The sequence below is a fragment of the Cupressus sempervirens genome, chromosome 1, assembly GCF_028749045.1.
Source record: "Cupressus sempervirens isolate cs-2001-9-10 chromosome 1, ASM2874904v1, whole genome shotgun sequence".
NCBI classification, from domain to species: Eukaryota; Viridiplantae; Streptophyta; class Pinopsida; order Cupressales; family Cupressaceae; genus Cupressus; species Cupressus sempervirens.
In genome coordinates, this window is record NC_143118.1 from 776,215,559 (window position 1) to 776,233,758 (window position 18,200).

Sequence of the window (18,200 nt, forward strand, 5' to 3'; positions counted from 1 at the left end):
AAGTCTTCTTCTTCTTCTAAGAGAGATCTAAATTGGGAGTCCCTGTATTTGTTGTAGCTAAAGTCCTTGCCTCTGTATCCTACGAAGTTTGTTGAGTTTCTTTGGGCATTTGTTCGAGCTCTTCTTCATATGCTACTTGCTCTTGTTCTTCCCGAATAGGAGGGAGAAGAGTGACTAAGCCTTTATCCAATAAAGACAAAACCTGAAATGGTGGTGGTAATGTACCTAGAGATCCTTGTGGTAGAGGTGGCATTTGGTTCCAATCCTCTCCCAAAGGTTGGTTCGTGGGTGTATCTCATATCTTATCACCCACCATTTTAGTTCTCACGGGCATAAAATCAAAACCAGAAATGTTGAAGATATTTGTTCCTTTCCTAGTCATCAACCCATTGTTGTTGCTCATCTTCAAAAATGGTAACCTGAATAGGTTCCTTAGGAATGGATGGTGACATTATGGTCAAGCTTCTTCTTGTCTCTTCTTGAGTAGCCCTAGCCAAGAAAGTCCTCTAACTTAAGGGAAGATTTTCTTCTTCTTCTTCATCATCTTCATTGTCAGGTTCAGGGATGTTATCTGGAACTAAAGGAATGAGAATAACTTTCTTTTGTAATCTCCCCCTTTGTGTCCTTTTCATAGTAGGCCCAACCTTAGCCTTCTTAATAGTTGAAGGAGTGGCTTTTTCCTCTTGACCAGGTGGTGACACCTCTTGTGCTTCCTGTTCCAGTTCCAGTTCCTATTCTTATTTTTGTTTGACCTCAAATGCACCTATGGTGATTGGCCATACCCATGTCTTCTTATATTATTTCGTCGCTCTATCATATGTAGATGTGAGTTGTTTAGCAATCTCCAATAGAATGAGTCTATCCGATGGATATCTCACGAGTTTCTTTGAATTCACCATCGTACCATCTACCCTTAGGTAAGTGAATGTTTTAAACTGGACGTAATAGGTTTCGATCTTTGTGATCCTTTTTGTTGCCTCTACTAAATCCTCTTAGCATAATCACCCTCTATGAATTAGATGATTGCAAATATGAAAGCATCATTCACTATTTGGTATTCCTTACTCTAATCTAAGAGCTTTTTCTTCACCAATTGGGGGTATGCCACATAAGGCCATGCATTAGCATCTTGCATGCTCCCCTTTTTATGAAGACCTAGGTAATCCATCATTCTAGCTTCTTGTAAATACACCATATATGATGTCATATAGAATCTTGGATCCAATTGTACTCCTACAAGTTGTTCATGCAAATTATCACTAAGGATGGTAGCCCAATCTATTGGCATTTTAATCATTTTGATTATATCTATAAAGTGGACCATCCAGATATTAAGATGTCTAGCTATTGGTAAGCCCATGACTCGACTCAAAAGCACAATAGTGTATCTGATGTCATCCTTCATATATCCTCATGTCATGTCTACCTTTCCAACTTTGCATCCCACAAGTGTTCTATCAATAAAAAATAAAGATTGTATCATTTTTGAAGCTACTTTTTCATTATCCCTATACCATCTTTCTACTTGATCATAGGTTATCTTAACATATTGATCAGCTCTTGGGAGATGGAAAACTTTCTCAATGTTCCTAGGTCTAAGGTCTAGGACTATCTCCGCTGTAATGCTCTTTACTACCTTCTCTTTAGGCACATAGTTCTTTGCTAATGCCATGATATGTTTAGAGGATTTCATGGATGTGGGATTTGATGTCACATTCACTAATCTGTATTTGATCATTATTGACACCATGAAAGACCTCTCTTTAGGTATGTTGCATATTTTCATGAAAGCATTCCAACCAACGTGGCCAAGCTCAGTGTCTCTAATCTCCGAATGCCCATCCTAAAAATGTGATTTCTTTGGTACACCTTGAAATTTGAATACTATGGGCTTTGGAGCCATCTTTTTTGCAAGCAAAGACAATGAGGATGCCATTTTATCTACACACAAGTGAAAAAATATTAGTCTAGAGAGGTAAAAATTAAACCCTAAACAAACCCTAATTGCCAAAAAATCAAACCCAGAACACCAAAACCCAGTAAAACTACTTGAAATCCCCCTTAATAGCTCTGGCATGCAATTTAGCACACCTTGATAGGTGTGCTAGGTGTGCTTGATAACATTTAAATGGTCATTTTGTGCACAGTTGCTCACTTGCACATGTGTGCTATTGCACACATTGTAGTACAAGTGCAAAAAGAGGGACAAAGTCATGTTTTACAAAGGGTGCGCACATACAAACCTTGATGGGGTGTGCATGTGTGCAACCTTACCTTATCTTTGTGTTAAGGGTAGAAAAAATAGTGCACAGATGCACACCATTATCTTAGGATTCTTAAGTTGAGTTTGAAAGGTGTGCATGTGTGCACTTTTCACTTAGGTGTTTTAAGCTTGTTTTATGATTTTAGCCTTTTTAAGTGTGTAACAAAGGTGTACACATGTACACCTACTTTAACTCTATTTATTTTGTGCAGGTTAGCGAGGAAGTTGACACACCTCAATAGGTGTGGATGTGTGGGTCAATGGAGTGTAGAGAGAAGAATGAAGAGAGGGGAGGGGGTCCCGGGCTTTTATAGGCATGAGACAACACACACAAGTGCAAGTAAGTATGTGTGCATCTCCAAAGGCTAATGGTGTGCACATGTGTATTTAGCGCACTTGCGCACCTAGGAAAGGTGTGCATGTGCACTAAGTGCACATGTGCACTCATTTACACTAAAAATTTTAAAATCTTCAAATTTTCTAAATTTCTGACACCTCAAACATCTCAGTTAGAGAGAAAAGGATCCAAACTCTAGGTGGAGTCCCAAAAATGATCCCAAGCCCTAAAATAGGTGTCTGGGAGATAAAAATTTAGTAGGGGGTCCCCATTTCTAGGAGAAATGGGGCGTGCATTGTGAAACCACAATAATAAGTAGCATTCCAATAACATGGTTAGTGCTCCTTAACTTGTTCAAGCATATAAGAAAAACTAATACGGATCATTACATGTACCCTCAATAAAAAACTATTATATCAAAATCATATAAATAGAACTGTATCCTCAATACCCCGATAATGAAATGGTTACTCAAAATTATATTAGTTGTTGATATTATATATTTTATTCCATGTTTTTCTAATATTGTAATCTAGTAATGTGATGCATGTGTTTGTACAAGTGTAGGATACATGATGCATATTGTAAGATTAGAAGTTGTAGTGTAGATATAAGTAATATTCTAATCTATAGTGCAATGGTTCATATAAAAAATGAATGTGTATTGGGAAGTTATGTTAGTTTAAGTTTTATCTAGACTAGGACATAGATGTTTATTAAGATGGTATATGACTACATGATAAGGTTCTTGATTTTATTTGGACAAAAAATCATTTTTTTCTGTATTGTTTTGTTCTATATGTTTAAGAATGTATTATTAATTTTTTGTTTTGTTTAATATTATGTAAATATTATACAATATAAAATTTATTTTTAATAGATCTTCATAAGCTGCAGTGATAGATGAACTTTTCAAAATCCACCTACAATCAAATTTTCCATTTTTTACTTGTCGTTGATCTTCAAATGAATACAAATATCTTCATATAATGCATGTGATCAATAAGCTCTTCAAAATTCAACCTTCGACCAAAATTTCCATTCATAACATATAAATTAAAACTAAAACAAAGATTTGATCCGTAATTTACACTCTGAAACCTTGAAACCTAGAATGTTAGAGCATACATCATTGATGAATCTTCTCATAAAAAAATTAAGAGGTCAAAGGTCGTTCTTTGGTCTCATCTTCAAACAAAGCACCAACATTTACATAGCACAAATGAAGCATAAAAATGGTGGGTCTGTTCAATAAACAAGAAAAAGAATACACAGAAGTGAGGCCAACTCACACTAATTCTTGGTTTTCCTAGCTCACATCTCTTACTCCAAATCACTCCCTTTCTTTGGATGCAGGTGTAGGCAATGAGCAATCCTCCATTGCAGTAAACTCTTCTCTCCCCACATTCTAAACCCTCATTCTTTTTGACTCATAATCAAATAAAATTGATGATTCTAGGAATTGATACCTGAACCTAATACAAAGATCTATACGTTTATGGAATGCAAATTTTAATTATATTTTTTTGGCAAATTACAGTAAATTCATCTCTGTAAAGTTTACATTTTCAAATCTAAAATATGATGATTCTAGGAATAGATAATAGCGTAATACAAAGTACAGAGGACTTTATATAGCTTAGATTTAACGAAAAAGCAAACAAACTACACATAGGAAATAACCTGGAACTTTGAGTCACTGCTACAGAGGATGTCAACTTCAACCTTTCCATTTTTGTTTGCAAAAACTGTTTTGCCCACTCAAAGATATTACTAATGTAGCAAAAAAATAATAAAAAGGCAATTGTAGTCGAATTGGAAGTGGTTCTGTGCAATCAAAAGTGTTTCCATGTCACTAATTGTAGTGAATGCACAATTTGAGGCAAAATATTTGGGTTGGCATAGAGCTGCATAATTTTGTTGGAAATCATGGTAGGTCATGGGTGATGGGCTATGGGCATGCCATGCATGTTATACGCATCCAACCAGTCAAATGAATTGACTGGATAATCGTTGTCCCTATACTGTGGCTGTCATTCTCACCCTTTACCCAAACTCTAAACAATCTTCATGTCTTGCAACACATGACATCAATACCCTACATATGTACATCGAATGAAAATATGTAACAAATATAATGTTGAATTGCTAACACCTCAATCAATTCATTGTTATGATTGCACTTTTGTCTTCAAATTTTTGTATTTAAAAATAAAAATAACACGACCAAAAAAATACTCTAATGAATTTTTAAAAAAAAATTCAAAAAAATTGATTTAAAAAAAAAACATTTGAAACCTTAGAACTGTAAAATCTGTGTACCATGTGGGTCTAATAAAAACAACTACTAATAATAATAAAATAAAAATAAAATAGCAATTGTAGAGATAGTTGCCTTGTTAATATATAAATAAAATTGATACACAACATTTGGTACGCAATCGCTATATAAACCAAGAGTTTCTAAGCTACGCTATTAGGGGATCTTCAACCGTCGAATGATTTAGGGTTTCCACGGTTTAATCTCGGGCTTTAGGTTTTTACGGAGGTTTAGCCTTGGAGATTCTAAGTTGCAGGTTTTAATGGCGTGCACGTTAGATTTCAGGCGTCTAGACGAAGGTCTCGGCGGGGAAAGAAATAAACGAAAACGATCATCAGAAGAAGACCATCAGAGCCATGAAACTCCAATGGAGATTGAGCAGCCCCCGGCCAAGCGCGCCGCCATAACAGTCGAAGGTCAAGACAAGCCAGCCTATGGAAAACCCACATACGATGGCGTCATTGCAGGTAAGGTCTCGGGCCGCAAATGGAAGCAGCCAAAGCAGACGCGAGCATCCGCAATCAGGGTTTCTCATAAGCGCTCCACTTTTGAAGAGAGGGCGAAGCTTAAGCTAATTAAGAAGGCTCACCAGGAGAGAGTTAACGAGCTCAAGGAGCAGATCAGGTCTAATAAGGCTGAGAAGAGGAAGCTTAAGGAGGAGAGGGAGAAGAAGAAGCAAGAGAATGTTTTGAAGACGGGGATGAAGTTGCAGAAGATTACCAACCCTAAGACATTGAAGAGGTTGTCCAAATCTAAGCAGAAGAAGCAACTTATGGTGGTGCCGGACGATGTTATGCGAAAATGAATCCTTTTTCAGGGTTTGGGGCTTTTAGGGCGTGGAAAAATATGCTTTGAAGTTGTCTAAATTCTGCACGGAAACCAGGGTAATGAGTTTTTCAAGTTTTGGTTAAGTGGAGTTTAAGGTCAAGGAAATGCAACTTTTTTATTCAGATATCCTCAGGTAAGATGATTTTACTCGATGGTAAAGCCACAAGATGTTATTGAAAGTGTCGATCTGAGAATTTTCTGCTATGTCAATTTATTTAAATAAAAAATCTCCTTTTTGAGCATTATGCAAAACAGGAAACAGACGAGACCATATCGTATTCCTTCCTTTCAGAGTTTTATTGACTCGTGCTAAAATGACATTTTTTAGCTTAATTTCAGAGTAGATTTTTAAAACATGCACATTTGATTTGTATTACATATTCAATTGGGACTGACTTCAATATCTTCCTATAACCGTGATGCTGTATTTTTTACCAAGAAAATCTTCTATTGCTAAGATGGAGTAAACAGGGACAAAAATCTTTACCTTCTCTTTGAAAGGTTGCCAGACTTTGACCCCAATGATGGGCCGGGAGTCTCTGCTCTTTTTACGAGAACTGTTTCAGTTGGGAGATCCGGAGACACTCATTTTTAACACTACAACTCAGTGAAAAAGTATTGTAGTTTTTTAGGGAAATTAATAATATTTTAATATGACTTTAAAGTGTTTTGATAGGGACATTTACAGCATGCCTCAAAATTATTGACGAGTGAACCTGATAGCATAAGTCACAGTTGATTTCAAAATAAAAAGTGACGGAGGTTTTTTCTGCTTTAATAAATACAGCTATCTAGAACCAGTAAACTACTAAACGAAGAGGACAAATCACTCGTGATCATGTAATTTACAAACCGTGTTTCAATCTTGTTAATCGAGGTTCTCTGTAGTGAAATGACATTGTGTTAATTAGGCTTGTGAGGGCTAGAAAATTGCAAGATTTGTTTTTGCTTACGTTGTTTTTTTAAATCTTTCCAGAATTTCTTGACAGTTTTGCAATTTTAAGATACAATTGTGTTCAGCACTCGATGGGACAAAGTTTCTGTATCTGTGGCTAGTTCTTTGTATCAAGATCCCAAATTTTACCAATTCACCTCATAGCATATCTTGTAATGTGGATAACGTCTTCGGAATGTAAGTCAACTGCACGATTCCATTTCACATCGTTGTTTCGTTTATTTACTGGTGTATTTTACCGTATTTTCAGTATGAATGCCTTTTCTATCAAAAAATGGAAGTAGCTGCGTGTTGGGTATAGAAGGTAAATGGCACACTATCTAGGCTACACAACATTGTTTGACTCATCAGATGTTTTTTTATGGTTTGCTTTGACATAAGATTTAAAATTTTTCAGAGTATGAATTCAGTTTGCTCAATGGACATGACTATATTTATGGAATTATATATATCTTTTAAACTGTATTCAATTTCTTCTTTCATTCCTTTTATCTCTGTATGCACAAAAAGCTTTCCAAGATTTAGGTTACTTTGCTACTATGAATGCAATTGACTTGCAAAATTTGTGGTTGACACAATTTACATGGAAATTTTGGCATTTAGAGTGAAAAAAGCTCAAAAAACAATCTGATGACCATTAATTGGAATTTAGTACAGAGGTTATGAGATTAAGTTTGGTTCAACTTAAAGTATTACTGTTTTACATGGGGTTGTACCCCCACTCCTTGGAACTCCATACCCGTCCCCTGGCATGTTTCTGGAACTCCATCCCTGTCCCTGCCCGCTGGCATGTTTCTGGAACTCTGCCCCTATCCCCGTCCTCTGACATGTTTCCAGGATGGTGGGATGTTAGCGAATATCCATTTATTGCCCCCTGATCAGCAATTCAGAGGAAACATTCCTGAACACATCCCTGAAATTGGTGATGGCCGCAAATGCAAAGGGGACATATGGTGGTTGGCCAAGGATGTGTCAGACGTCCTTCCTCAGTGATGGGCAGGGAAGTCTCAGACATCCCCTGACTGAAGTAAAAAATGTTCTATATATTGCTTTCTTCCAAAACAATAAGAGTATCAATTTTTTTTAGGTTAGTAAAGGGCATGGTATCCCACAAACACTCACACACCCCCTTATACAACCAAAAACATATTTTCAAATCAAGATTTAAAACACAGAGCTCAAATGTGGCCTCCCTCACTGTTCCAGTTTTACTGAACTTATTTTGTAAATTTTTACTGGTGGGAAGGGGGATTTAAGTGGTGGAGATACATCTACTACAAAGTAAAGCTTAGAACAACTTGTAAGTTTAAGTGTCAGTAACACTGCAGTTGAAAATTTGAAGCTTGGGTGCCTGAAAACAGCGAGGAAATTTGTAAATAGAGTGCATACAGCAACGTCAAGGTATGTAACAGTGACATGGATAGCCACAATCTATTCTTGATGAATCGGTCACACTAAAGGCTTTGCAGTTCCCAAAGTGAGTTCAGGATTTGGATGTGTTGATTCGCTTACAGTTAATCATTCTTTCTGGATGTTTTCATTACTCATCTAGTAAAAATACTATAGATGAGTCTCTTGCATTCCAATTTAAACTGTAATAATTAAGTGATGAAAGATAGTATTTAAGTTTTTCTTCTAGAGGGATGGTGCAATTTGCTCTCCTTCGAAGTCTTTTTTGTGAAAAGAAATGTTAGTGGAAGTATTCAGCAGTTCAGTGTGTACACCTACCCAGAGGTCTGGTGATGTCCTTGATATTTTTGGGGATGGGTGATGTCCTTGATGTTTTAGAGACTCGTGGACTTTGAAGGGGGCAGTTCATGTAGTCATCTTTGATCTTATGGGTACTTGTGCAAATTACTTGCCTTCATAGTTGTCGAACTCGAACTCAAACCTTGTGACTTAGGCTGTATATAGCACTTCAGTGTGTGCCTTCCCAGGGGTCTGGGTGATCTCCTTGACATTAAAGAAATTTGTGGACTTCAAGGGGGATGTATTGTTTTTTGAAGATTTTTTTTGCTACATAAATAAAAAAAAATTAGCTTCTAATGGAAATGAAAACAAAATCTTAAAAAGGATGAGGATATGGGAAAAAGATGCGTTGTTTCTGAAATTCTGTCCCCATGTTTGGGAATCTCAGAGAAATAGTAATTTATTGCAACTATAATGTAGTGGCACTATGCTAGTGACATGAAATGCTAGTACATGCTATGACATCTTAGGAAATTTTTCAGTAGGGAATGTGGTCCTTTGTGATGACATGTTGTCATGCCGGGCAACACTAAATTGTACAAAGAATTGTTTGAGTCACACAAACACTAGAGGGACAATGTTCTGACCTATATAAGTAATAATCTTTAATTTATTCCAAATGAGAGGTCTTAAAGAATGGATGTATCTGTATCCATATCTGATATACTGTACTTTGCAACTTCAGTTACAAATCTATAAATATTGAGTATGCAAGATCAGTAGACTGGCTCTGGTGATGGAGTAGATGAATATTATCAGCAGCAGGAAGGAGATGCTGGAGGGTTTAATAGAAATGGATGTTGTTTCTGAGATTGTGAAGTCATGTGCTTGATATTATTTCTTTGATGTCATCACCAATTCAATTTGTCTCCTTGCCACAAGTCTTACAAGAATTTTTTATTGGCAGATAGATCCAACTAGAGCAACAGTGTTGACACTACATATATCAGTACATGATTGGTCAAGCACAGTTCTGAAAAATATGAAATCTTTGGTAGGGAAAACTGTTTCGCATGATTTTCTGTAGAAACTATCTCTGTTCGAATCACCACAGAGCCATGCAGCATAATGAACTTGACAATTTGCTGCTGGGTCACAACAACAAACTCTTGGCTTTAGAGAAAATGGTAAAGCCAATTTGTAGGACCTTGAGGGTTTTATAGAAATGGATGTTGTTTCTGAGATTGTGAAGGCATATGCTTGAGATTATTTCTCTGATGTCATCACCAAATTCAATCTCCCTCCTTGCCGCAATTCTTATCAGAATTTTTTATTGGCAGATAGATCCAACTAGATCAATAGTGTTTACACTACATGTATCAGTACATGATTGGTCAAGCACAGTTCTGAATAATATGAAATCTTTGGTAGGGAAAACTGTTTCACATGATTATGTGTAGAAACTATCTTTGTACCACAAAGCCATGCAGCATAATGAACTTGACATTGTGCTACTGGGTAACAACTACGAACTCTTGGCTTTAGAGAAAATGAAAAAGTCAAGTTGCAGCACCTTGCCACACTTACCAATGGCCAAATGATTACAAGAGAACTTGGGAGAACCTGGTATGAAGCCTGAATATGTGATGTTTGGCACATCGAATAAGGTAATTACAGTGAAGGATAAAACAACAATTGCAATTGAAGTACAACTTTGCAGTTGTCTGCATCTGAAGAATATGAAGAGATCATATTATTTTTGTTAAAAGGCAGGAGCAAGGGAATATAAGATTGCAAAAGTGGGGCAGCTAAAAGATTTAGCACGTTTTATGGTAGAGTATTGGACAGATGCTATTCATTTTGCTCTTGTTGCTTATAAGATAAAACATTGACATCAAAAGATTGGTTGGGTATTGACACTAGTGCAATAAGCTATGGAATGTCATATGATTTGCACTGCTTAACTTGGCCAGCTTTTTGTTTGTGGGTTAACCTGATCAAACCTGTGATGAATCATGATGAACCCAACATTAAAACACAATCTCATCTTTGAATCCAGTTAGTTATTCTTTAAAAATGATAAATTATTGTTATTCTTTAAAAATAATAACTTTTAGTTATTCTTTAAAAATTAATAATTTTTTTTCCCCTTCCAATGCTCTTATTGTCTTGAGAGGAGTTTCCCCTGTTCCTGGGCACAGGGGAGATGGGTGAAGGTCTGATCATCCACTGCACTGGTACTTCCATGCACGTTACCTCTGTTTCAGGAGGGTTATATTGCTTTTAATGACCTTATTTTTCTCTGACTTAAACGTATGGATAAATGGCTGTTGAAGGCCTTAAAAGACAGAGGCCGTGTCTTCAACATTGTGTTTTATATGATTAAAATTGGTATTTAATTAAGTTGCTGTTTCAGGTGCAGATTTGGATGATGCAAGAATTGGGTGTGCAGGTGTGATTTTTTTTGGGATACGGATGCGTTTGGATGTGTGTGTGTGTCCATATTATGTGTGTGTCTATATATATATATATATATATATTTATGGGGATGTGTTAGAATATATTATAGTTTATCAGATATAATATTTAGTAAAATGCTCAAAAAAATTATACTTAATATTTTACTTATATTATATGAGATTGTTCTCTGACAAATATAAAACATAAATTAGTCTTATATCGTTGTCTGACAAAATAGTTTATGTTCTCAGACAAACAAAAATGGGCGATTTTGAATTTTTTGAAACAAAATTCGTTCGTCTCAGAGAGCACAATATGGGGGATTGTGAATTTTTTCAAACAAAATAGTTTCTCAGTCAAGGTTGGCCCTTGGGGGCGGAAAATTAAATAGAAAAATGAATTTTATGTGGCCCAGTCGCATTCCTCTCTTTCACCATATGTAAGCAACACCTTGCCATTTCATTTCATACCCAAATCAAACCAAGTTATTTCTGCTTTAGCAGCAAATTCCCCTGACTTAGAGCAGCAAATTCTTCTGGATTAGGGACAGCCAATTTGACTGGAACTAAAATAGCGATATTTTATATCCTTGCTAGGCATTAAATCTTCTCCACATAGGACAGCGAATTGCAGCAAATTTTACAGGAAGTAAGGAAGCAATTTTTTTTTTCTTTGCTGGGAATTAATTCTTCTCCACTTAGGGCAGAGAACTTTAATTCTTCTCCACTTAGGGCAGAGAACTTTAATTCTTCTCCACTTAGGGCAGTGAATTTTAATTTTTCTCCACATAGGGCTGTGAATTTTAATTCTTCTTCACATAGGGTTTAATTCTTCTCCACATAGGGCAGTGAATTTTAATTTTTCTCCACATAGGGCTGTGAATTTTAATTCTTCTTCACATAGGGTTTAATTCTTCTCCACACAGGGCAAAGAATTTAATACTTCTCCACATAGGGTAGCAAAGTTATCACATAGGGCTGTGGATGCACTTCTTGGGAGGCATCCACAGGGCTTCCAAGCCTGCCACCTTGCCTGCCCTCCTCCTCTCGGATCCACTGCAAACTAGTATGCATTGGTATCTTAGGTCTTCACGACAGGAGTTCAACTGACCCAGAGGAGTTTGAGCCATTGTAGGCAATCCTAATACTTCTTAGCCTTTCAGGATCATTTATGTTTCCATATGAAGAATTTTACAACTTCTACAATTAAGTTTTTTGAAAAAAAAATAGTAAAACATTATGCGTTACTTCATCCCTGATTATTAAAGCTAAGGAGGAGGTTCAAACCCACAAGCACATTGTTTCAGCAATGGTACAATCTTGCGATCGCTATGGCCCAACATGAATTTGAACCTTACTAGTCATAACACCACCACCACCACTTTACCAAGATGATATGTGAAAAATCCTATTTACATTATTTTATTATAGAAAAAAAATACTATTTTTGATATATAAAATACAATTCAACCAAAGAAGTATTTTAATAATCCTATTTACATTATCTTATTATAGATAAAAAATACTATTTTTAATATATAAAATATAATTCAATCAAAGAAGTATTTTAATATAGATAAAAATTATAATTTTTTTTCTAATTTAAATGTCATCTAAAATGACCAAACCATCCTAAACTTCCATGTGACCCCCCACACAAATTGAATTACAAGTCGCTGCAGCAAACTAAAATGCTTGAAACAAATTATAATATTGACTCTAATTTTAAAAACTAACTTTTAAAGTTCCCATGGATAACATTTGAAGCATATTATATGCAACTGCAAATCAAATTATAGTCGAGCTTAAAGAAGTTGAGGAATGTCTCTCGTTAGAAACACATTAGAAATGATCTCATATGCCTTCTGAGTAAGGTGGACGGAATCAAAGAAGAGATATTTGGAAACATTAGAGCATGTGAAGGGGCTTAATTCATTGCGCAAGAAGCCAACTTCTAAGCTGCCTGTCCCACAACAACCCTTATCAATCACCTCCAAACCTGACATGTAGTATAACATTACAAGATTAGACCTGCTTCTAGCTACCTATTAATATAATGCAACATCTAGACACATGGACAATTGTGTTGATATAAATCAGGAGAACGCAAAAATACCATATTTGCAAGGATGTGCAATGAACTCAGATATCAGATTGTGATAATCAAGAGAAGCAATTTGAAGCCTAGGGAAAGAAGATTTCAGTCCATCAATCATGGGATTTAATCCTGGATTGAACCTATTTGCAGCCTGATTTATCTCTTCATCACATGTTCCTTTGTTCAAGAAGCTTGTAAGTGTTCTCTCTCTTGGTAGACATCCAAATGGTGGAACATTAATCACAGCAAATCTAGTGGCACCCAGATTGTTCAAGTCCTGCTGATGAAGGGCCACACCACCCTACCAACTCACAACCAAGAATGCAACAATATGGAGACCAAGAGATAAAAAAAAATGCTTCACAAACAATTTTATTATACTTGAAAATCCTTACAACACCCACAAGATGATATCATAGATATGACTTCTTCAAAAAGAAGTTTACAAATTCTTCAACGTAAGAGAAATCCCAAATAAGAGTCTTCACACCAAGAGCTTCACCAAGAACTTCTACTTGAAGAGCTACACCTTTAGAGCTTTCACACCTTGAAGTCTTCACGCCTTCTAGCTTCTACTTCTCGAGCTTGATTAGAAATGCTCATATGCTTTGCTTAAATAGGCACTTACCACCCAATACATGACTTATCCACAACCTTTTAGAATTCCACTTACACAACCTTCTACAACTTCCATAACTTTTTACAATATCCACAACTTTCTACAATATCCATAACTTTCTAGAATTCTACCCACACAACTCGATGAATGGAATGACAACCATTTTTATTTTATTTTTCTATTATACCACCTATTCACCTCAAAAATAGAAATCCCCTTTTCCTTTCTTTTCTCCTTATTTGTTTATTTATTTAGTTCTTCTAATTTTCGTCACTTTCTCTCTCATCCACATTTAAAAAAAATAAAAAATTATAAATTTTACATTCAACATGCGTCCCCTTTATTTTGGATGCAAGATGCTCTTGCATTAGACTCCCCAGGTCCGAAAAGATGTTCTAATAATTGGAAGAACATCTTTCGGGATTCAGCACATAAATTCCAAACTGGTTCTTCACATATATGTCCTCCAAATCTTCAACTTGCACACTCTTTCCCTTGTTTTTCTTCTTCTCCTTCACATCCACCACAGGTGTTCCATAGGTTTGCTTCTCATGCTGATTTTCAATCTTCTCAAAATCTGCCAACTCAACTCGACTGCCAACACTCAGGTTTCTCCTACCGAGCGCTTCATTTTGCAAAGGAATCAAGGAAAACTTCCTACCACCTTTCTCAATAGTAAACACATTCCTAACACAATCATGCATAGCCCTGCAATCATACTGCCAAGGTCTACCAAGTAACACATGGCAACTGTTCATATCCACAATATCACACAATACTTGATCTTTATACTGCCCAATCTGAAAATCAACAAGGCATTGCTCCCTCACTTCCAAAGCATGCTCACCTTGCAACCAACCAATCCTATAAGGACAAGGATGTCTCAATCTCTTCAAACCAAGTTTTTGAACCATCTCCTCAGCAACAAGGTTATCAGTACTACCACCATCTATAATCACCCTGCAAACTTTTCCACCAGACTTACAACAAGTTTTGAACAAACTAGTCCTTTGACAAGAATCCAATGTCTTCTTACCCATTAGTACTCGCCGAGCCAACAAACTTTCTCCTTCCTCAGGCTGACTTTCTTGGACTTCAACCTCATTCACAATAGTAGCTGTCCTACCAATAGAACATTCAAAAGATCTATGCCCGTCTTGGCCACACTTGAAACAATTACCTCTGAATACACCTCCACTTGTCCTTCTTCTTTGTTCAATAGGTTTTGGTTCACCTTCTGCTTTTGGTTTAGCTTGTACCGAACTATCCTGCTTCTCCTTCCCTCGAGAACTACCTTGATTCTTCCTCTTTAGCTTCTCCTCTGCTCTCAAAGCATACTGATAAGCATTCTCAACTGTGGAAATATTCAGCATACCAACCTCATCCTGAATATTGAATCTCAAACCATTAATGTACCGTGCTATCTTCTCCTTTGACAATTCTCTATGCCCAGACCAAATAGTCAACTTGTAGAACTCCTCAGTGTAATCCTTCACAGTCATTTCCTTTTGTTTTAGAGTCTGCAACCTCTTAAACAATTCAAGTTCATAATCAACCGGAATGAACTTTGCCTTTAACTTAGTCACCGTCAATTTCCATCTAGTGATCTTCATTTCACCTTCCTTTTCTCTATCTCTTTGCAGTTCCTTCCACCAAAGAGCAGTATGTGCCTTCAACTTAGTTTGTGCCAGCCTTACTCTCAATGGATCTTCAATACCCTCAAGCTCAAAGTAGTCCTCTAATTCACCAATCCAATCAATCAGGTCTTCAGGATTCAAAGTACCTGAAAAATTAGAAACCTCCATCTTATGGTTCAGCTTCAACTGAGATCCAGGTCGAGCAAACTGACTAGCCCTAATTCCAATCGGTCTCTCCTCATGATCACTTCTATCCTCACTAGCAGCTTCAAAGTCTTCGGCAACTTCGTCATATCTGTCTTCAGTACCCACATGCCTAGGTACACCACTCAAAGCACTCATAATTTCAGCAATCATGTCACTCTTCATCAATACAATCTCTGATTTGACCTCTGCTCTTATCTTCTCTAAGATTCTTTCTTCCATAGCTTCACTAAGGTCATCATTTTCCTTAGGGTCCAATCTTCTTGGAGGCATCTTCCAAAAATTTAGCAAACCCTAAGCAACAAATCCACCAATCTAAAAGATCAATCAGCCACAAGGTCAACCTTCTTTGCATATCTTGGTGTAAACTGCCTCACGTTCGGCGATCTGTCCACACACTTAGGAACTCCCGCTCTGATACCACTTGATGAAGGGCCACACCACCCTACCAACTCACAATCAAGAATGCAACAATACGAAGATCCAAGAGAAATAAAAAAAAATGCTTCACAAGCAATTTTATTATACTTGAAAATCCTTACAACACCCACAAGATGATATCATAGATATGACTTCTTCAAAAAGAAGTTTACAAATTCTTCAACATAAGAGAAATCTCGAATAAGAGTCTTCACACCAAGAGCTTCACCAAGAACTTCTACTTGAAGAGCTACACTTTTAGAGCTTTCACACCTTTCAGTCTTCACGCCTTCTAGCTTCTACTTTTCGAGCTTGATTAGAAATGCTCATATGCTTTGCTTAAATAAGCACTTACCACCCAATACATGACTTATCCACAATTTTCTAAAATTCCACTTACAAAACCTTCTACAACTTCCACAACATTCTACAATATCCACAACTTTCTACAATATCCATAACTTTTTAGAATTCTACCCACACACCTCGATGAATGGAATGACAACCATTTTTATTTTATTTTTCTATTATGCCACCTATTCACCTCGAAAATAGAAATTCCCTTTTTTTTTTTTTTTTTTTCCTTATTTATTTATTTAAATTTTCGTCACTTTCTCTCTCCTCCACAATTTTTTTTTTTTTTTTTTAAATTATAAATTTTACATTCGACATGCGTCCCCTTTATTTTGGATGCAAGATGCTCCTGCATCACCTGCACAATTCTGACCCACAATTCAGATTTCACTACAAATATGTTTGAAAATAAATAAATTTTAAGAGTAGAGACAAGTTATAAGCATGCCTTGATATCAAATGTTTATGTATTCAAGAGGAAATCTGTATACTCTTGAACTGTGAAATGGAGTTGACGAGTTGGGACTAGGAAGTAGTTGGCAACAAAGTCATTGGTGCCTATTGCAATGAAAAATATTGCCTTTTTGATTATGGTGGCGGCCTCTTCTCCCACCAATCCTGCTATTATGTTTCTATACTCTTTAAAATACTCAATTTGTTTCCAAACTGGCATCACATTCTGCATTCATGTATACAATTCCAGCTTATAAGGAAAAAGCTATCAAGTGATCGCTGCACATGCATTTTTTCACAAATGTATTAAGGTCCTCTGAAACACTATAATATGTTAATTTGCTTACCAATATATGGGCAGTGAGATTGTCTAAGCCTGTCCCAGCAGATGAAAAACAGACTCCCGTTAGCAAGTCCTGGGTCTCAAGGTTTGGGTCCAAATATGGGGGCAACAGTTCTTTGATTCCAAGTCCTTCAGCTGTAATGAAATGGTTGAGTTAGGTTTCTTTGAATTAAGTTTTAGTATCAACTATTCTCAATTTTCATTATATATATTTTGTGAAACATGGTTCAATGAGTTTAACTTGAAAACTGTACACTTGAATTCTAATAGAAATATTGTAATTCAAATTGCTGTGGAAAATATCTCATCAATTAATGATTTGAAGGGGCTACCAGATGAATAATTCATAGGGCAAAACACTTGTTGAAGGTTTTGGAAATGGGGTAGCAAGCTAAAGAGGCTTAACCTTGGAAGAAATTCCATGGTTAAGTGTGCCCAAGTTGTTGGAGTGGTACTGGTGGGATGGGTGACCTCCCATATAATGTGTTCTCTCGAAAACTATACAATAATTCTGACATACCATGTTTGAAATTTTAAACATAAGCAAAATGAAACAATAAACAATAATTCTGACATACCATATTTGAAATTTTAAACTCATACAAAATGAAATTGGTTTTCTTTTCCAAGGTAATGTGTACATCACATTCATGAACTAAAACATGCCAACAAACATGTATAACATTCAAATTAATTGGCAAATATATAGGGAAGCATGGTGGTATAGAGGAATGGTTCAGTTACTAAAGTAGTTAGACATGAACTTTACATTGGATATCCTTCCTGTGGGAATGTGTGTGATCTTTGAAATCTCTTCCACATCGAGGAAAATTTCCTTCACCAGTGGTACCAATAAAATCATTATTCCCTGTACCTCCATACGAGTCTCCAAACACAAATATAGCAGGTACTTTCTGTCCTTCAACCAACAAATTGTTTCCACATTTCTGATCTATTATGATAATCAAACTTAAAAATATAGGGAGCAAGATGAGAGATTCTGCCCTCCACTTCATTACTACTTAAAGTCAACCACCTTCAAAGTAAATTACCAGTTCAATGGAAGGCCTGAAGGAAGAGCTTCCCAAAAACAAAATTCTACTTACAAACCTTCAAAGTAAATTACTAGAAATGGAAGGCCTGAAAGATGAGCTTCCAAAAAAAATTGTACCGACAAACCTTCCTTCCGCTTAATTATTGCTTAAAGTCAACCACCTTCAA

General features: G+C 36.3%; 1 protein-coding gene and 1 pseudogene across 1 annotated transcript; one reads left to right on the top strand and one right to left on the bottom strand.

The window, feature by feature from the left end:
* The first annotated feature begins 5,024 nt into the window (after positions 1 to 5,024).
* On the top strand, positions 5,025 to 6,000 carry LOC149580174 (coiled-coil protein). Its single transcript, XM_089789893.1, has one exon. The coding sequence runs from the start codon at positions 5,183 to 5,185 to the stop codon at positions 5,723 to 5,725; it is 543 nt and encodes a 180-aa protein (XP_089646019.1). The 5' UTR covers positions 5,025 to 5,182; the 3' UTR covers positions 5,726 to 6,000.
* A 6,649-nt stretch (positions 6,001 to 12,649) lies between these two features.
* Positions 12,650 to 17,995, bottom strand: LOC149580175 (GDSL esterase/lipase At4g26790-like; annotated as a pseudogene).
* Between the last annotated feature and the right edge of the window lie 205 nt (positions 17,996 to 18,200).

Coding starts and splice junctions, on each gene's coding strand:
- LOC149580174 (XM_089789893.1), top strand. CDS start 5,183: ATGGCGTGCACGTTAGATTTCAGGCGTCTAGACGAAGGTCTCGGCGGG.